General features: G+C 39.1%; 1 protein-coding gene across 11 annotated transcripts in view; it reads right to left on the reverse strand.

The window, feature by feature from the left end:
* LOC111563983 (girdin) overlaps positions 1-18,002 on the reverse strand; it is a 99,258-nt gene that overhangs the window by 24,109 nt on the left and 57,147 nt on the right. For all 11 annotated transcript variants that reach the window (XR_008604340.1, XM_055018512.1, XM_055018510.1 and 8 more), the window contains 11 exons: positions 17,808-17,948; positions 16,959-17,131; positions 9,019-9,100; positions 8,391-8,549; positions 7,481-7,627; positions 7,221-7,365; positions 5,832-6,010; positions 4,388-4,525; positions 1,565-1,748; positions 1,332-1,462; positions 255-548 (listed from right to left, as the gene is read on the reverse strand). Coding sequence is in view for 10 of the 11 variants with exons in the window: in XM_055018512.1 (XP_054874487.1) it covers positions 255-548; positions 1,332-1,462; positions 1,565-1,748; positions 4,388-4,525; positions 5,832-6,010; positions 7,221-7,365; positions 7,481-7,627; positions 8,391-8,549; positions 9,019-9,100; positions 16,959-17,131; positions 17,808-17,948 (1,773 nt within the window). In the remaining variant the exon portion in view is untranslated. The remainder of the gene's footprint in view (positions 1-254; positions 549-1,331; positions 1,463-1,564; positions 1,749-4,387; positions 4,526-5,831; positions 6,011-7,220; positions 7,366-7,480; positions 7,628-8,390; positions 8,550-9,018; positions 9,101-16,958; positions 17,132-17,807; positions 17,949-18,002) is intronic.

Genomic DNA, 18,002 nt, shown 5'->3' on the forward strand with positions numbered 1-18,002 from the left:
GCTCCCTGATGCCATTATATACCTGATCCCCTGTAACTCACCAGTAAAAGATACTCAGTGGTGACAATAAATTACAAAATGTGCCAGGTGACAAAGACATGCTTTATCTGTTCAGGGCCAGGTCGAACATCCTGGTGCAGTTAAATACTATCACTAACATAAAACAACTTTTATTTCTCTAAGAATTGCCACACATGGCTGTATTTTAGCTGTGTCCCTCTGCTCTCCAGTCACAGATTTATAAACGGTATTACCTCTAATCTCTCAGTCTTCTTAGACGAGGCTTTGAGCAGCTCCAGGCTTCGCTTCAGCTGGCTCCTCTCGCTCTCCAGCTCCCTGTTCTCGGCTTCCAGCTGAGCGGCCTTAGCGCCGGCCGACCGGAGGTTCTCAGCCGACCGCCGGAGCTCCAGATTCTCCTGCTCCAGCTGGGAGTTCTCCTTCTCCAGAGCCTCCAGCTGGAAAGCCATGTTCTTCAGAGCGTCCAGTTTCTTCTTCAGACGGCGGCCCTCGGTCTCCAGCTCAGTGTTTTCCTTCTCCAAAGACGACACCTAGAGACACATGAGGAGTAAATTAAGATTATGGCTGCCAACACCAGCATTTCTCATGTTAAAACTATTCTATAGTTCTTGTTTCTACGTTATTCTCACATTTGCTCACATGACTTAAAGAGCATCAAAGATATAAAACATGGGGTTTCGAAATAAAACAATGTTCGGAATTTTACTGATGCAAATTTTTAAAAATGTCCTTAACCCATAGTCGGAAGCCTTATCAATCAATGATCAATTATTCGACTTGGAGGACATTTTTACAGCACAGAATCTGGAGGGGACAATCAGCCACCGGTTTGTAGGAACATTTGGTGCACTTTTGTTCACAAACAACACAAACACGGTGGCCGGTAAGTATTAAGAGTCAGAATAGACTTTCTCATGGTGGCCCTTTGCCAGCTAAACTCCCACAATGTCCTCTACTTGCCATCACAGAAGGTGCCAGTAGTCAGAGTGACCATCTCCTCAAGTTATTACAGTGTTAAACACTTTTTTAAAAATGTATTATTATAGTTATTTATTTCTATTTACTGCTTATAATTTACATTTGCACTGTGCTGGGACTGGGAGAACAACATTTCGTTTTGTATGTTTACAAGTACAAAAAAAAGACATTAAATCTAGAGGCTCGACCTGGTGCTCCATCTACAACACATTTTCTGACATGCATGTTCTTCCTCCTCTGCACTATCCTTGACATGTTTTAAATCAGTTAATTAATCTACAACATCCCCAGCAGACACACTGACATCTCAGGTAGGAATAAAACGTGCACCCGACCTTTTCACAGGTGATTCCAAGGCTGGCGACTTTCTTCTGCAAAACCTCCTTGTCCCTCTCCAGCTTCTGCATCTGAATCTCCAACTCCTCGGCTCTCTCACCTTTCTCCTTCATCACTTCAAGCTCCTTACCTGCATTAAAAAACTAATTGCATAACTCAGTCCAACAATTAAAAACCACACCCACAGTTAGGGCAGCGAACTATGAACACTATGAAACATCACGTCACTCACGCAGCTGTTTCCTTTCAAACTCCAGCTTGTTGAGTTTGGCGGTTGTTTCGCAGATGGACTCGTGGAGAATCCGGTTTTCCTTCTCCACATCCTTGACTCGGGCCTCAGCGCCGACCTGACAGCGCTGACGGAGGGATGAAACCGTCTGACTCAGGTGCTTGTTCTCCTGCTCGAGACCCTTCATCTGGAAAACAGACATCAGAGTTTTAATGAAGCGTCTAGTTTAAACTAAGCGATTACACGTTTAAGCAAGTGATTCGCTTTCAAGTGAATTCTGTAAGTCTTCCAGTTGGCTGTATGAGCTGATGCTGAAGAAAGAGGTTTCCATTTAGCCTTTTCAGTCTAATTAGACATTTCTCCTGCAGACTCATAAAAATTCACCAAGGAGGAAAACTAATGACATGTGAAAACACAGAAGTGCTTGTAGGAACTTTGTAAAACTGCACTTCATTTGAACACTGTGTATTTTGGAGAAGCGCTGCATCACATTAGCAACAGCTCATTATGTTTACAGCCACGCAGACAGAGCTGCCTGCAGTAATCTATGTGCTGTGTTTCAGCTCATCAAGGGAGGATTCTACAAATCGGACGGTTAAACTAATCAAAGGTGTCAGATTTGGGTCTAACGGCGGTAAGTCCCTGCAGACACACAGCCAGCGACTGGATCTGGGCCACAGAGAGCAAAAATCTGTGCAGTCGATAACATATTAGCTGTGGCTCCAGTAAATAGTGTTTCTAGCCAAATCAGTTGCACAAAGATTGCTCTCAAGAAGACTTCAGTAAATTACACAGCTTAGTCGAGGTATTTTCTTGGAGCTTTCTGGAAAAAAAAGAGTCAATGATGGTTTTGTGCGTCCATGTCAAAGCCCTGTTTGTCTGAAGATCTGACCACATGCTTGTCCGTTACACAACTGCAACATTACTGCATCTATAATTTAAAGCACACAAATGCTTAATATGACTAATTTTCAGGAAAGCCACCCTATAAAATATTATCTTACTGCTCTTCCATCTCAAACACATTAATCCATTTCTACTGCAGGAATTCATGGGTTGTTTTAAAGTGCTCAGCTCCTGTAGAAACTCTTTCAGAGCTGTTTTAAAGGGAGGAAAAAGTTTCTATTCCTGGATAGCATGCCTAGATACTGCTGGGCGGGGCTTGACTGATTGGTTGAACTCAATGAAGACAACAACAGGTGCCTTTTCTTTGAGTAGCAATTCTCTCCTCTCAGACAAACATCACCATATAGGTCAACAATAAACATCAACTGTTCCTCTCCAAGGTGGTTTCAACGCAGCTCTGAACTGACTTTAATGTGTACTTTTGGTGGATCCGACAACAGAAAAAAAAGAGCTGAAAGGGTCAACAAGAAAGGACTTCCTGTAATCACCTACCCTGAGATCTTGCAGTGGTAAGGTATCATTCACAAAAAGTGGTACATGTGATCATCACCAAGAGGATTTAACCTGAAGAGCTGAACAGATGCACTTTTTCTCCAAATTCATCCTTTCTTTCCCACTGAATAGCACTCAGAGTATTTACTGCAGCAAGGCGTTAATTGTCTGTCTGTCTGTCTGCAAGGAAAAAATACTTACAATTTATTTTGAAATTTCAATAATTGCATGAGATTTCTTAACTCTGATGTAGTTGTCAGTTATCTTATATGTAGAGTATAGTAGAATTACTAAAATTCTGCTATATATTGGTTTTGGTTTTCCACAAGATCTGGAGGCTCCTCTTGTACTCAACACATATTTTCAAAATTCTGAATTCATAGACTATCCATTCCTTGTGGTTCTAATATTTGACAGATTCCAGACAAACTGTAAAACACAATTATGAAAAAATCCGTCTACTACCAGCGTTTCTAGATGAAGTACATGTAAAAGGGGCACCTGGATAGCTCAGCTGGCCGGGTGGGCGACCCATGAGCAGGGGCTACAGTCGCCAACATGGCAATTTACTGCATGTCATTCCTCCACTTTTCTACCCATGTTTCCTGTCTCTCTCTCACTGTCCTATACTATAAAGGCAAAAATGCCCAAAAAATAATATTAAAAAAAAAAAAAAAGAAATACATTTATCAATTTCCTAATACAGGAGGTCCTCGGTGTATGACGTCCTTGACTTAGGCCGTTTGGCTGTTAAGTTGGAACTGATTACAGGCCGGTCCTCGGTTTAACGTACAGCGTTTCGTTGTTATATCTGAACTGGTTCAGTGGAACTAGCTGGTGAGTGTAGTGGATGAATACTGTATGTACAGTAGTGATGCAGTGCTAGAAGACGGCTTTGTTTACATTTGCAGCCACATTGGATTATGCTACATTAGCTAACTTTATTATGGCTCCCAAGCGCAAGTCAGACTTACAGTTTACATTTTCACCGGTATTTTCCTACTGAGTTGTGTTTCAGTGTGAGCTACTGATTGTTTGTTGTTACTGTAATTGTGCAAATATGTAAAGTGATCGATATCGTGATGCACGTAACAGCTTTGTTTATTATTTTCACCAGAGTTCAGACTTATGGCAAAAATTGACTTACAACACACCACAGGAACAGAACTCTGATGTAAGTGTGTTATGAAATATAACAAAAAAATATTTTTATAAAAATCAAGATGCAGCACACATGGCTAAGCTTTATAATTACTCTAATCAGAGCTGAAAAGTAAAGGGAGTGAAATTATCCTTCATGGGGTTAATGCATCTGAATATAACAGACTTCCTGCTGTTGGGGAAACTCCAGAATATGTGATGGTTCATAAAAATCATGACAACTTGCTGTTCAAACTAATCAAATTAAATCTAACTAAGTGTGTGTACCTGTCTCTCTGAGTTTTCTCTGAGTGTTTCCAGAGTTTTCTCCAGTAAAGCTTTCTCCTTCATCAGGTCAGTGCTGAGCGACTCGGCGCTGCGAAGTGAATCTCTGTCCGCTGTCAGTTCACTCTCCAGCTGCTCCACCTGCCAACAAAGAGTAAAGTCTGAAATGTTTCAGCTGGTGTTGATGAAAACTGCTGCTGGCTTCAGTTACAGGTATCACGATCATGTTGCAGCATCACCTCCTCGATGAATAAATCAGAGTTTGCTTTCCTACAAACACATAAAACTTCGCCTCATTCCGTCACAACCCTGCAGACAAACATTAAACTAGACGACTTCCGTGAGCCTCCCAGCAGCTACATTCACATTTTAATGTGTTTTGGACCTCGAGTCACCCAGAAATAAATTTCTCATTCTGGATTTTTTTTCTCTTTGTGAGAGCAGAACACAATTCCATGCTTTTTTATTCCGAGGGCACAGAGAGAGGCTTATGTTTCTGAAAATAGCTGAGAGACTTCTCTTAGCGAGGGGCGTTCGAGTGTCAAAGACTGCAAAAGAAAAGACGATGTGGGGCGGCCTGGATTTACAGCTTTGCTTTCATCCTCCTTTCCACCCCTCTGTATGCTCTCTGCTTCTTCCCCTCGTTTTATTCCTCATTGTCAGTGCTGTGAAAAAGGTCTAAAGCCAAGTGTTGGGGTGATATATGATGGAGGAGTGCTGGTGCAAGATGCTAATGTTGATGGTGAGCCTGATGAGAGGCAGAAAATTAAAAGTGTCTCAAAATAGAAGCAGTGCTGTGAATCTGCTGCATCTACGCTCTAACTGGATGTTAACTTTTCAGACAGTCAGAAATTAAAGGTATTTCCAGGTATATCAATCTGTATATTTTCAAAATTACAATAACCTTAGTTATTAGTAGTTAAATTAGTATTTCTATAGATTTTTAACTTAGAAATGTTTTGTTTATAGTATTGTACAGCAAGTTTTTTAAGAGTATATAGTAACCTTTAATGTTTCTAAGATGTTGAATACTTTGAATTTTACTTGGGATTAATAAAGTATCTATCTATCTATCTATCTATCCATCTATCCATCTATCCATCCATCCATCCATCCATCCATCCATCCATCCATCCATCCATCCATCCATCCATCCATCCATCCCAAGAAGTATTTCTCATGATGGACAAATTACTTTACAGGCAATTTGAAGGCACTAAACCCATTTTATCTTGACAAAACTATACAACTAAGAGTTTACTAATTACTCACATCTCTCTGTTTTGACTATATAAAGACAAGAGTTCTAAATCCCACGTGTGTAATTTTACCGTTGAGTCATTAAACAAACATTTCACCTGAAGAGAAAACATAAAATTATTCAGAACTGTCAGCTAGTTCCCACCCAACCACAGAGAAATGTATAAACCCACAGTCCGTTGCTTACCTTCTGGTTCAGTTTCTGGTTCTCATGGTTGACTTTGGCCAGTTTTGCCACGGTGTCCTGAGACGCTGCTCCTCTGAGCTCCTCCACCGTCTTCAGCAGGGTCTGGTTGTCTTTTTCCAGCTTCAACAGGCGGCTCGAGGTCAGTTCATTCACCTCCTCGCCCAGAGACTTCTGAGGGACTGAGTCACAGGCAGAAGCAACATGTTGAACTAAACAATAAAATGAACCTCAAGCAGTTGATTGGCATATTTGCCTCCTGACACATTTTTATTCATTCTGGGCTCATTTTACTAAATGCAATTTAAAGTCCCACAGCTCTGTGGAAACAACACAACCACGGCTACAAGTACAGAGAACTTATCTGTAGTGTAACAGTTAAAATACCATAAATCATAAAAAAGGAGAAAAGAAATGAGGAGAATCATGGAATCAACATATACCCTCAGTTGTGACCATGAATAGAACAGAATATTTAGTTTTTTTTTACAGACTTTGGTTGCTGCCAATGGCTGATTTTTGGTATATTTTTAAATGAAACTTGTAGAATAAAGTCATTTTGATACAATATCATGATTTTAAGCTTAGGTTTGGTTACATTTTCTGCAGTATGACACAGTTATAGTACCAGAAATCATAAAAAAGGTGATGTTTTTTCTATTTCTTTTTAAAATTTATTTCCACACTAGTTTAATTTTTGCTTCATGTAAGTACAATTTGCATTTCAGCCCAGTTTGAGTCAGTCACAATTGATTTTTTTCAGAGACTGGTTAGAGAAAATTATTTATTTTTAGTGGATTTCTAAATGAGACATGCAGACTAAAGTAATCTTGGTGGAATACCATGATTTTAAACTTGTGATTTGGTTAACACGAACCATCTGAGAGTCGGAAATCTGACAATTCTTTGTTTTCACAGTTTCTGGTACGAAAAAATGGCATAAATTTGCAGACTTTTTAACATAACATGCCTGAGCATGAAGGTTGAGACACACCAATCACTAAAAAAAACTCCTGATAGCACTGAGATTACAAAAAAACCCAACAAATAAACAAATACAAAGCCCAGTGGTCTGACTCTGCAGGTGTTAAAGCTTTTAAAGTGCCATTTTAACAGACAAACAGCCACACAATGCCTTTATCCAGATCCCTGGCTAGTTAACCCTCTTAGCAGCTCTGATAATCCAAACACACAGCTTATCTTTCTGGAGCCACTGAATATTAATTACAGCTCTTAACCGAGCGGAAGGAAAACACAGTGGAGGCTGGCAAATGCAGAAGAGACGAAGCCAGGATCAAGAGCCAATGACCAAAGCTGTCAGTCGGCCTTCTGGAGCCTCTAACCAGGTCAACTCAGGTGGCCCATATTTCCCCGTGTTTTTGTTTTTCCTACCTTCGGTCAGCTCTGGCGTCTTGGACAGTTGTTCCAGCTCCCAGCCGAGGTGCAGCGACTCGTCCATGCTCTGCTTCTGAGCCATCTCCAGCACCAGGTTCTCCTCCAGCAGCTCCTCCATTCGCTTACGGTCCATGTCCCGCTCCTGGAGACACCGGAAAGATTGGAGAACGTGTCAAGATGAACAAATATGGAACACAGAAGTGCTGAAGTTACTCATCCTCACATCGAAATACGAACAAACACCTCCACCATCTTACCATCTCCAGGTCGTGGATCTTGGATTTGATCTGCAGATTCTCTTTCTCCAGGAGGTGCAGTTTGTCGGATCGTGTCCTGGTCGCATCCAGCTGCTCCTCCAGCATCGTCTTTGTCTCCAGGAGGATCTGGTTGTCCTCTTTCAGCTCCTACAGAAACCACAACATCGACAGGGAAGAGAAGATCAACAACAAAACAAAGAAACTGTTCTGTAGCAGGAACAAAACTTCTTCAGAAAATCTGTATTTTTAGTATCATATATACACTACTATCACTACTGCTTTTAGCATGCAGAATGTTTTTGCATATTTCAACTCTCAATGGTTGCTTGAGAGTAAAAGCATCTTTTTTTAATACTTTTTTTTATACTTGTTTATCTCTGTAATGTGAAGTTCAAATGTAATAGAAAACAGTGTGCTTGTTTTTGACATATATCATTACAACTTGCTCAAACTTTTGGTCCTAATTTGAATTCCCAGCATGTTCCATTTTTAATTTTTAAATTTAAATGTAATTTTATTATTCTATTTTAATCACCACATGGCCGCTACTACAATTGTAAAGTTGTTGCTAAGGTTGTGTCCAACTGCTCTGTGAGCCTTGAATTGACCACAGAAGGTAAAAAAAAAAAGTTAATTTTTTAATAGAATTGAACTATTTTTTGTTTTTCTACAAAAGGTTGATGCCAAAAATAGTCCATATTCAAACTGTGTTGACGTTTTGGATGCATGATGAGCAAACAGTTGCAAATAGTTCAGCTTTTAATTCAAATACATCCACATTTACAGTTAAAACTTGGGCTGCACATTGAGATTTTGCATTGTGGGATTATTAGCCACACTTGCGCCGTTTTCTGTGATAATTAAGGCTTGGCTTGAAGGTGGTGTTGGATCTGTGTGTGCAGTTTTGTACCTCGACTCTGGCCTTGTAAAACTCGATGTCGTGGAGTCTCTCCTTGTAACGGATCAGCTCGCTCTCCAGCTTGTCGACTCGTATCGCCTTTTCTCTGAGCGCGTCCAGCTCGTCGCGGTAGGCCCGAGCCGAGCGGGCGTCCGACAGCAGCTGGTAGCTCTGCGGGGAAAAATTCATTCATGAAAAATAACGGAAAAACACTCATTTATTCATAACTCCGTGGGTAAATTGGGTTTGTTATCTTGCATGACAGGTAGATTATCTATAAACTCTAATGACATTAACTTGTGCTCGTCTCTGTTACATAAAGAGATAAAGACCAGAACAAACTCTGCACACTATCAATGGTCACAAACACGCATCCACACACACAAGTTGCCCTCCATGCCCTGAACTCATCCACCTTGTTTACTGCACTTCACACGTCAGATTGTCGCCCACTTCCAAATCAAAAGCCACGCTGCTCCACTAAAGATAGCTCTAATAGCCCCTAATGAGCTAAGTCACAGGCCAGCTGATTAAAGGCTGGCGGCATTACAGAAACAAAGTGCTTAGACGGAGGAGGGAGGAGGCTGAAGAGAAGTCATGTGTGTGTTTTTGCATGTAGGTGTGTAACTGTCGGCTTTACCTCTTGTTGAAGTTTCCTGAGCTCGGCTTCCATGTTTTCAAGCTCCTGCCTGGTGTCCAGAAGCTGCTCGCTCTTCTCCTCTCTGGAAAACACACAGGAGGATGAAATTTAAAAAGGTCAGAGAGTTTAACCTAAAAAAAGAGGAGAGGCTGAAGGAATCACACCAGTTTCTACATCGGAAAAGCAAGAAGATCATGTTTCTGCCAGTACAATTAACATGAATCTCTCCACTAGAAATCATGTGGCACTTTTTTTTTACTAAGTAAGCGTGCATGTGTGTCTATTCCAGAACAAGGACATTCCTTTAGGGCTGTTTCCATTTCAAAGCTTTCAGATAAATCATTTAATTACGGCCCATTAGTTGCACAGAAAAGTTTGCTAGTTTTTTTTCCCATTAATTTTCTGTATTTTTGTTTCAGTAGCTGGACTGTATGAACTTTTCCGAAATGACGTAGGCATGCTATTGCTGAAAACAAGCAGGACATGATGGTGAATTTTGCTTTACTTGGGCTCTCTGAATGATATTTTAATTCCAGTTCTATTCTATTCATATAGCAGCAATTGACAACATATGTCACCCCATAGCACTTCACATAGTAAGGTGAATTTTAAACAATCAAGTTTCTTTTTTAACTCTCAAAATAAGATCATAAAGACATATTTCAAGCAATTTATTAAAACCCAGTTAAAGCAAAACAAACATACAGCTAAATATGTCCTTTGTAGTCGTGTATTTGCAGTTAATAAAGGCAAAGCTGCTTATTAAGACAAGATAAGCCCTTTGAATTTGAAGGATTTTCCCTAGAAACCATTAGATAATCCATTTAAACAAAAACACACAACCAACTAGATTTTTAATCAACATTTAACATCGTCACACTAGATTAGATCTGCAGTTGATCTAAGTAATAAAGTCTGGTGACACACAGAACAGGGAGTTTCCCGTTGAACGTTATAAGACTGTTGATGACATGTTGATTTAAAGACATCAGAGAATCCACTAACCCAGTTTCTTTAGTAAAAATAGCCCATTGTGTCTGGTGTGTGTGAGCTGTGACGACTGTCTTTCCTGTTTCTTGGCCTGAATTTGGCAACTAATAAACAACATTCTTCTGCTGGACTTCATAACACATAAAAGAAAACAGTCAGACTACTCTTCAAACCTTCCCCTGAGGCTCAACGACAAGAGAGAGAAATTTAGCATTCCTTCACCTTTAACAGTAGTGTCTTTCTGCATCCTATCAAACCCTCCTCTGTATCGCTTGTTTAACCGTCCTGTTGTCTTCATTTACAGGCACCAAAAAATATTGTTTCCTTGTTTGAAAAAAATCCAAAAATTCAGCAAAAAAATTCCCCAAATTTCTGAAAATTTGCAAAACCTTCAGGAAGAAAATTCCAATAACTCCTTAAAAGTTTCCCTTAAAAGTTTTAGTTTAAAAAATACCCAAAATTTGGCAAGAAAATTCTTGTAAATATTTTCAAAAAATGAGTAAAAATCTTCCAAAAAAATATCCTAAAAATATCTAAAGTGATTATATTTTGTTTGAGAACATTCACATAAAAATCAACCAAAATCCAGTGAAATTTGTGAATGTTCTTAAGAAACATTTTTAACATTTCTTTTTCTCCACCAAAAAATGTTCAAAGATTTCCCAAAAATGTTGAAAATGGGGACAGAAGTTTCACTGTGAAAATATATATTTTTCTCCACATTTTCAAACTTTAAAAAGGGTCACAGGGTTTCCTCTACATTCATTCTGAAATCCCACTAAATTCACACTAAAATCCCAGTGCCGCTCCTTTAAATTTTTTATTAAATTTTTTTTTTTTTTTTTTAATCGTTGCAAATACTCCACCGCCGCTTGTCTTCACCTTCACAGCAGTCTTGCACTGTATCGGGTACTCGCGAGTACTAAGGTAAACTACAGATAACTGTGTTGCTCTCAGTATCTACTCTTTGTGTGTGTGTGTGTGTGTGTGTGTGTGTGTGTGTGTGTGTGTGTGTGTGTGTGTGTGTGTGTGTGTGTGTGTGTGTGTGTGTGTGTGTGTGTGTGTGTGTGTGCAGGAGCAGAGCTGCTGCTGGGAAAAAATCCTAGAGGAAACACTGGGTCAATTTGACCCGCAGGACAACACGAGGGTTAAACTTATTTTGAGTTTTCTTGTAAAATTCAACTCAAAACAAGATAATTTCAAGATTGTTTGACTTAACAAGATATTTAAGATGCATTGTCTTAAAACAAGTCCCTCCATCTGCTGAAATGTCACTTGTTAAGTGAATTTATCTTAAATCAAGTGGGATGAGACATTTTGACTAAACATAAGACAAACAGACTTGGTAAGATTGTGAGTTTTTGCAGTGCAGTGGTGTTTTTCTGCATCCTATCAAAGCCTCCTCTGTATTGTTTGTTTAAATGACAGCGAATGAGTGCAGCTTGACATTTGTGCTGTGTTTATGTGTGGATTCTCCAGGCTCAGAGCATCCAGGGAGAAAGTGTCGCGCCGCCCTGAAAGAAACCCACGGCATTCCTGAGACGCTGCTCCACTGAACATCTGATGTGTGATCTGATTACAGCCCTCTGGAGTCTCGCCGTGCATCTCAATAAGCGAAGGCATCCTTTCTGTTCTTGCACTCTTTTCTTTTGCTCTCTCATTCATCTCCCTCCTCCTCCTCCTCCCGCGGCTGAAGTCAGTCGGTATTCGGGCAGGATGTTCCCTCACATGTTTCTGTTTTCGTTTCATCAGTTAACCCTCCTCCACCTCCTGCAGTCTTCTCCTCGTCCTCCTCCTTCCTCAAATCACAAACACCTGTCAGCTCCAGCACGGCAGATTAGTGCTGGGCTCGTATTATGGATGCAGCTGCTTATGTTAATAGCTGAACATGCACGCTTGTATTCACAGCTTTATTTAAAAAGCAAAGAAACAGAAGCAGCCTTTACTCCTAGTCTGATAAATGTTATCTCCCTGCTACCCTCATCTTGATATTTCTATAACCTATCTGGAAAAAACGTATCCTTGTCTTTCTGAGAGCAAACACAAAGCATTTTCAACCCTGCAGTACTGACTGCTATTGGAAGCTCAATTGAAACTATATTACTATCATCTGCAAGCAGCTCAATTTGGCAAATATTACAACACAATCAATGAAAATCCACTTTGCAGGCCTTCAACATTCATTTCTACAATAAGAAAATACTGTGTTCACTGTATGAGAGGATGATACAGTGCTCTGGTGTAACATTCTGCTAATTAATTACTGTTTTGTGCATAACGTGTACATTAAGCTGAGGAATGGATATTTAATGGCGCTGTTTTGTCTCTTAGTTTTGTGTCGTTTGTCTCATTTTTGTCAGTTTGCGTCTAATTTTTCTAATATTTTGTCTTGTTTTTGTTGTTTTGTGTCTTTTTTGTCTGACTTGTCATTTGTCTCATGTTTTTGTCGTTTTCTCATTTTTTGTTTCCTGCTTGTCTCCCTTGTTTTTTTTGTCTTATTTTTGTCACTTTGTGTTTCACTTTATTCGTTAGTTTGTGTAGCGTTTTGGTCGTTTTGTGTTTTTTTTTGTCTCCCTTGTGTTGTTTGTCTATTTCTTGGTCGTTTTGTTTCTTGCTTTTGTCATTTTTTGCCTCGTTTTTGTCATTTGACCATTTTTTTGTCGCTTTGTAACTTTTTTGGTCTAGTTTTTTGTCTCTTCTTTATTGTGTTTCGTGTTGTTTGTCTCATTTTTGGTCATTTTGTTTCTCACTTTTGTCGTTACATGTCTCGTTTTTCTGCTTTTGGTGTCTTTTGCATGCAAAAGTCTTGCTGCACTTGTAGCGACAAGATCAACTCTAATGAAATTCAACCTCAGTTTCTGTCGTTGTCCCTCAGAGCAAAATCTGTGACAGAGAGCTGCAAACTGTTCACACACCAATTAGAAGCAGAAGCCGGTGAGAACAAAGATAATGTTTATGTAGCAATAATAAATCGGAAATCTATATTTTTAATTTCTCCAGAACTGAGAGCAGAACCGATAACATAAGAGCTTATCGATCCATCAGTCTTTAATAATTTAAGCTCGGGGCCTGTTTAGTTTGAGGTTTTGGTCCTGAGTGGAAACATTCCTGCCTCTAAGCTCCCTGAGTGAGTCGACATTAGTTCAGTTACTGTAGTGATTTACTGACATTCTTAGAGTATTAACTGCCTGAGCCTGAAGTCAAACAGGACAACACTGACCATAAGGGGTAATGATTTGCTTTTGCTACACTGTTAAAAAAAAAAAAAAAAGAACATATTTAAGAGTTTACTGTAATCTTTTAATAATTTACTGTAATTTTTGTAAAATTACAGATAATATCAAGTAAAAATCAAGAAAAAGTACTAATTTACATGTTAATCATTAAAAAAGCATCCAAAACTGTAAATAACTTCAAATATTTGTTGTTTTTTCATGTGTTTACAGCGTCTGAACTTAAATTTACACTTTTAACTGTACATATATTAGCAAAAATATCAATATTTGAAAGAAACAAATCTGTTGATTAATATAATTATTAAAAAATGTCAAATAATTCTTTAAATTTTTATTTTACAGACTCAAAATAACAAAAAACATGCCTAAAACTGTACATAATCCTCACAACAAAAATGCAGTATCATTTGTTCTTTCACAATGTGTGAAACTGAAAAAATACACTACTGCTCCTTGGTTTTTTTGTCATTTTGTGTCTCATTTTTGTAATATTTTTGTTGTTTTTTTGTCTGTATTTTGTCATTTGGTTTCTTGTTTTTGTCATTTTGTGTTTCCTTTTTGTCTCACTTGTGGTTTTTGTCTATTTTTTGTCACTTTGTAACTTTTTTGTCCATTTTTTTGTCTCTTCTTGTTTTGTTTCATGTCATTTGTCTAATTTTTGTCAATTTGTGTCTCACTACTTTACTATGTTTAAATTTGCAAAAAAAGAGAAGGATAATATTTTACAGATATTTTCTGTAACTGTCACCATTTTTATACTTTTTGAACACAGTATTCCACTATTTTTTTAACGACTTTGTGGCACAAAAGCAGATTTTTTTTAACAGTTTAACAGGATTTTTATTTTTTTAGAATGTATAGTTTCAGTTTTTCTATTTGCTTGCTGTCACAATCATCTAACCTTGAAAATATGCTTCAGTTTATAATGAATTACTGCTGTACAATAAATGCTGCCATGTTTTCCTAACAACTTAACTCATAAATTCATTTTTTATCTACATCTTTCTAGGTCAGTAACAGTTGGAAAAGATCAAAACAACTATTTTAAAACTAATAAGCTAAACCTTAAGGGGCAGCACAAGCCAATGTTTCAGAGATTCACTGTGTACCAGCAGTGAATGTGACTCTAAACATGTTTTATAGGAATAAACTCAGTGTGTGTCTGGGTTAAATAACAACCAAACCACAGTAGCTTTAACAGCAGCGTTAACAAACGGTCCACTGTGGGAAAAGTGAAGCAAACCCTCCGGCTCTGACCTGGACTCCATCACACAGCAGACACACACATCTACAATACATGCATAGACACAACAAACACACACTCAGTCATGTGATCAGACTGCATCCAGACTTCATGGCTTTTTCTGGCTCATCACACAACAATATCTGTCACCGACGGCTCGGCAACAAGTAAACAACGCCATAGCAACCAACAAACAAATGACTCCTTTTCTTGCTTTTTTCTCATCCTATTTAGGTCTACTGAACAAATTGTTATAATGTAGGTCAAGGAAGTACAAGGGAGATGTCCACTGTGATTAATGTCAGACTCTTTCAGCACGAGAACCACAATAAATGAGCTTTAAGGTCACTCAAGGTGCTTTTCAGGCTTTTCTTGTGACCAAACAGATGCTGACCTGCTCTCCATTCTGACGTATTGTTGAAGAACCATAATTTAGGCTTTCAGTTCGGCCTCACACAGACTATTGTCTTCATGAAGCACACAAAAACAATATGTCCTGATGCAAAACCACTGCCTAAATAAACATTTTTCACTCCTTCGAATACATTTTCAAGTTTTGCAGCTGGTTTTTCTCACATTGTTTCCCCACTGACAGCACTAACAAGTCTACATGGATGTGACTAAGCTTCATCTGGCTGCTAATTTTGCCATTTCAAAATTGTTTTTGGATAAATTTGAGCTGTTCTGACAAATATCTTGCCATTCGTGTTCATTTAAATGCTACTAATCAGACCTACTGAAGTGTGCAAATGATTCCCCTGTAGGAAGAACTGCATGTTTTCTGCAGCTTCATGACGCTGGACTGTCTAAAATGTTCCTGCAACAATGAAATACTTCCCCTCTAAGTAAGTCTTTGTCTCTGCACTTTAAAACGGAAGCTCCGTTATTCATAGTCAGAATTTAAAAGGCCTCTTTAAAGGCTTCACTCTCCTGTGTGTGTGTGTGTTTGTTGGTGTGAGTCAGTGTGACACAACAACAGCAGAGTCTCCTGTGAGTAATAATGAACTAGAGAGGAAATGGACGGCCGGACTCTTCCTCATCGCTGTTATTATTTCAGGTTCATGTTCGAGCCCCGCGGCAGCCATTAAGATTTTAGAGAACTACACTTGACTAATGCCAGGATCAGACTACAGGAGCTTCAAAATCCTGACAGATTCTGAAATCAGGTTGCATCACATACATAAGGAGAAACTTTACAGATATTCTTCTCTAATCTCAGACTTCCTCACACTGCAAGAACAGAAAAACTGGGTTATCACACATTAAGCAATATTATGACTGTAGTGCAAGAAGATGCATCAACATGGGTTATCTAAGCATCTACACCTTTTCCACCTTCTACTCTGTGCACCTTATATTTATATACTGAACCTCTACATATGTTTACATACAACTGCAGCTTGTATGTATATTTTGTGCTACTTTAAGCCAGCTACACTACTGTTTTTTAGTTCTTAATACACCAGACAAGCTGTCCTTACAACAATAAGCTATAATATAATATGATGTTTTCATACACTACCCTTACAAGTACAATTTTTTAACTGGACTTTCATATTTATACAGATTATAAGTGTCTGATTTGGTGAATGCACTGACACAATTGCTGCTTAAACTCTTTTTAAACTGTGCAATGACAATAAAAGAAGAGGAAGTGAGTTTTATCTAAATCTGTAGCTAAACGGGAGCCTCATAATTTTCATTTGTAAATATCGAACATGTGTGAGTGTTTTAGGCTGAATCTGTAAACTATTAAAATTTCCAGATAATCTTGGCTGGTGGTGGCGAAAAAAGTGGTAAATAAGGCCAAAATATAATACTTAGCCTTTAAATGTTGTATTGCAACCAGCATGGTTTCTAAAAATGAGTAACTTTGCCAGAAAAGTCAGACAAAAGTGGCAAAAAAAAACCCCAGACTGGCATGCAATCAGTGTGCAACAGAGATGGATTGTAAATATTAAGGAATTGGAAAATACAAGCTTTGTCACTTATTTTTAGTTGTAAAAAGTCTGGGTTTTATTTTATTTTTGGGGTATATATCCTTTTCTCAACATGAGTATGATGGTAGATGCCTTGATTACTGATTAAGCAAGAGGTAAAAGGTACAGAGTAAAAATAAAAACCTTTAAGTATCAGTTTATCTTCCCAATTCAAATCAAACCATAATAAAGGAATCTGAAACAGTAAGAGGTTGTCCACTAACTGATGGTTTGATCTCCAGCCTTGGTGCATGCTGAAGTGTCTTTTGGCAAGACCCTGAATCCAAAGCTGCATTGCTGTGTGTGATTTTGCTAATAAGTCACATTTTTCGAGCATTTTTTGTGCCGCCAAGGTAAAAAAAACCCACCATCTTATTCCAGCCACTGACATTTGTGTGCAGTTTTATCTACAGTTGCCGTTCCTCCCTGTGCTAGTCCCTTTAGTCCGATTTAAATAATTACTTATCCGGTTGATAAGGCCGTGACACTCACAGTTCCTGCCGAAGGCGCCTGATCTTGGCCTTGGCATCGGCCAGCTCCACGGAGAGATGCTGTCGGCTCTCGGTCCTCCTCATACTGGGGGAGTCGCCGGGAGACTGGGTGGGACATGGAGCCAGCGGGGACAACTGGACACAGTCTCTCTCCTGGGTCAGCTCCACTATAGTCTGGAGGGTAAAAAGAGGCGACAGGTGAGGAGCTGTGTAAATGACAGGCAGCAGATGGATCGGGCTGTGAATCGATGATGGAATTAGCTAAAAATCAAAGAGGAGAGTAGAAGTATAGATCCAACCAAAGCGCTGCCATCGCCTCTAAAGTAGAGAAAGCAGGCATCAGGGTAAAAAGTACACACAGTCCCACACACAGCCTATTTTGATCTAGTGCCCGTGACAGGAAATGGGATTTTAATTGAGAGCGGCTGGACGACACAGTGATAATCTGGAGGCTATTAGAAACCCCGACACACACACACAAAAAGAAATCAGCTATATCAGTGGTGGAGATCTGCACCCCACGGGTTGGAAACTCATTTAATGACTCATAGAGCCAAAGTAAAACGCACACACACCATCTATGAGACGCTTAACAGTTGCAACCCTTCCTTCCTGAGGCTTCTCTCTTGTGGTAACAGCCAAAAAAAGAAAAAAAGGAAAAGTTTCCACATTACGCTGCTAGAAAGAGCCCATAAGTTTCATTAGCAAATCTAGTCCCGACAACAAGAGGATTTTAAAAGCTCACAGAAATAACCACACGTTTGTAGTTTGGTCTGCGCTGGTTCTTCTACTCCTCAAATAGGCTTCAATTCCACAATAACAAACATTTATACTGTATTCATGCTGTTACCTCCAGCTGTGTGTCTCTTTCATCCACCAGACGTTTAAGGTGGAACGCCAGGTTTCTTGAGAGGCCGTCCAGATCTTCAGGAGGCATTTCTCCACTTTCCAACCACTGCAGGTCCACTACGTTCTCCTGGTTGTGCGTCACCTAAAATCACCACCATCATATCATCAATAAAGCTTCGTCTGATGTCCAGAACTC

The sequence above is a fragment of the Amphiprion ocellaris genome, chromosome 16 (assembly GCF_022539595.1).
Source record: "Amphiprion ocellaris isolate individual 3 ecotype Okinawa chromosome 16, ASM2253959v1, whole genome shotgun sequence".
Taxonomy (NCBI): Eukaryota; Metazoa; Chordata; class Actinopteri; family Pomacentridae; genus Amphiprion; species Amphiprion ocellaris.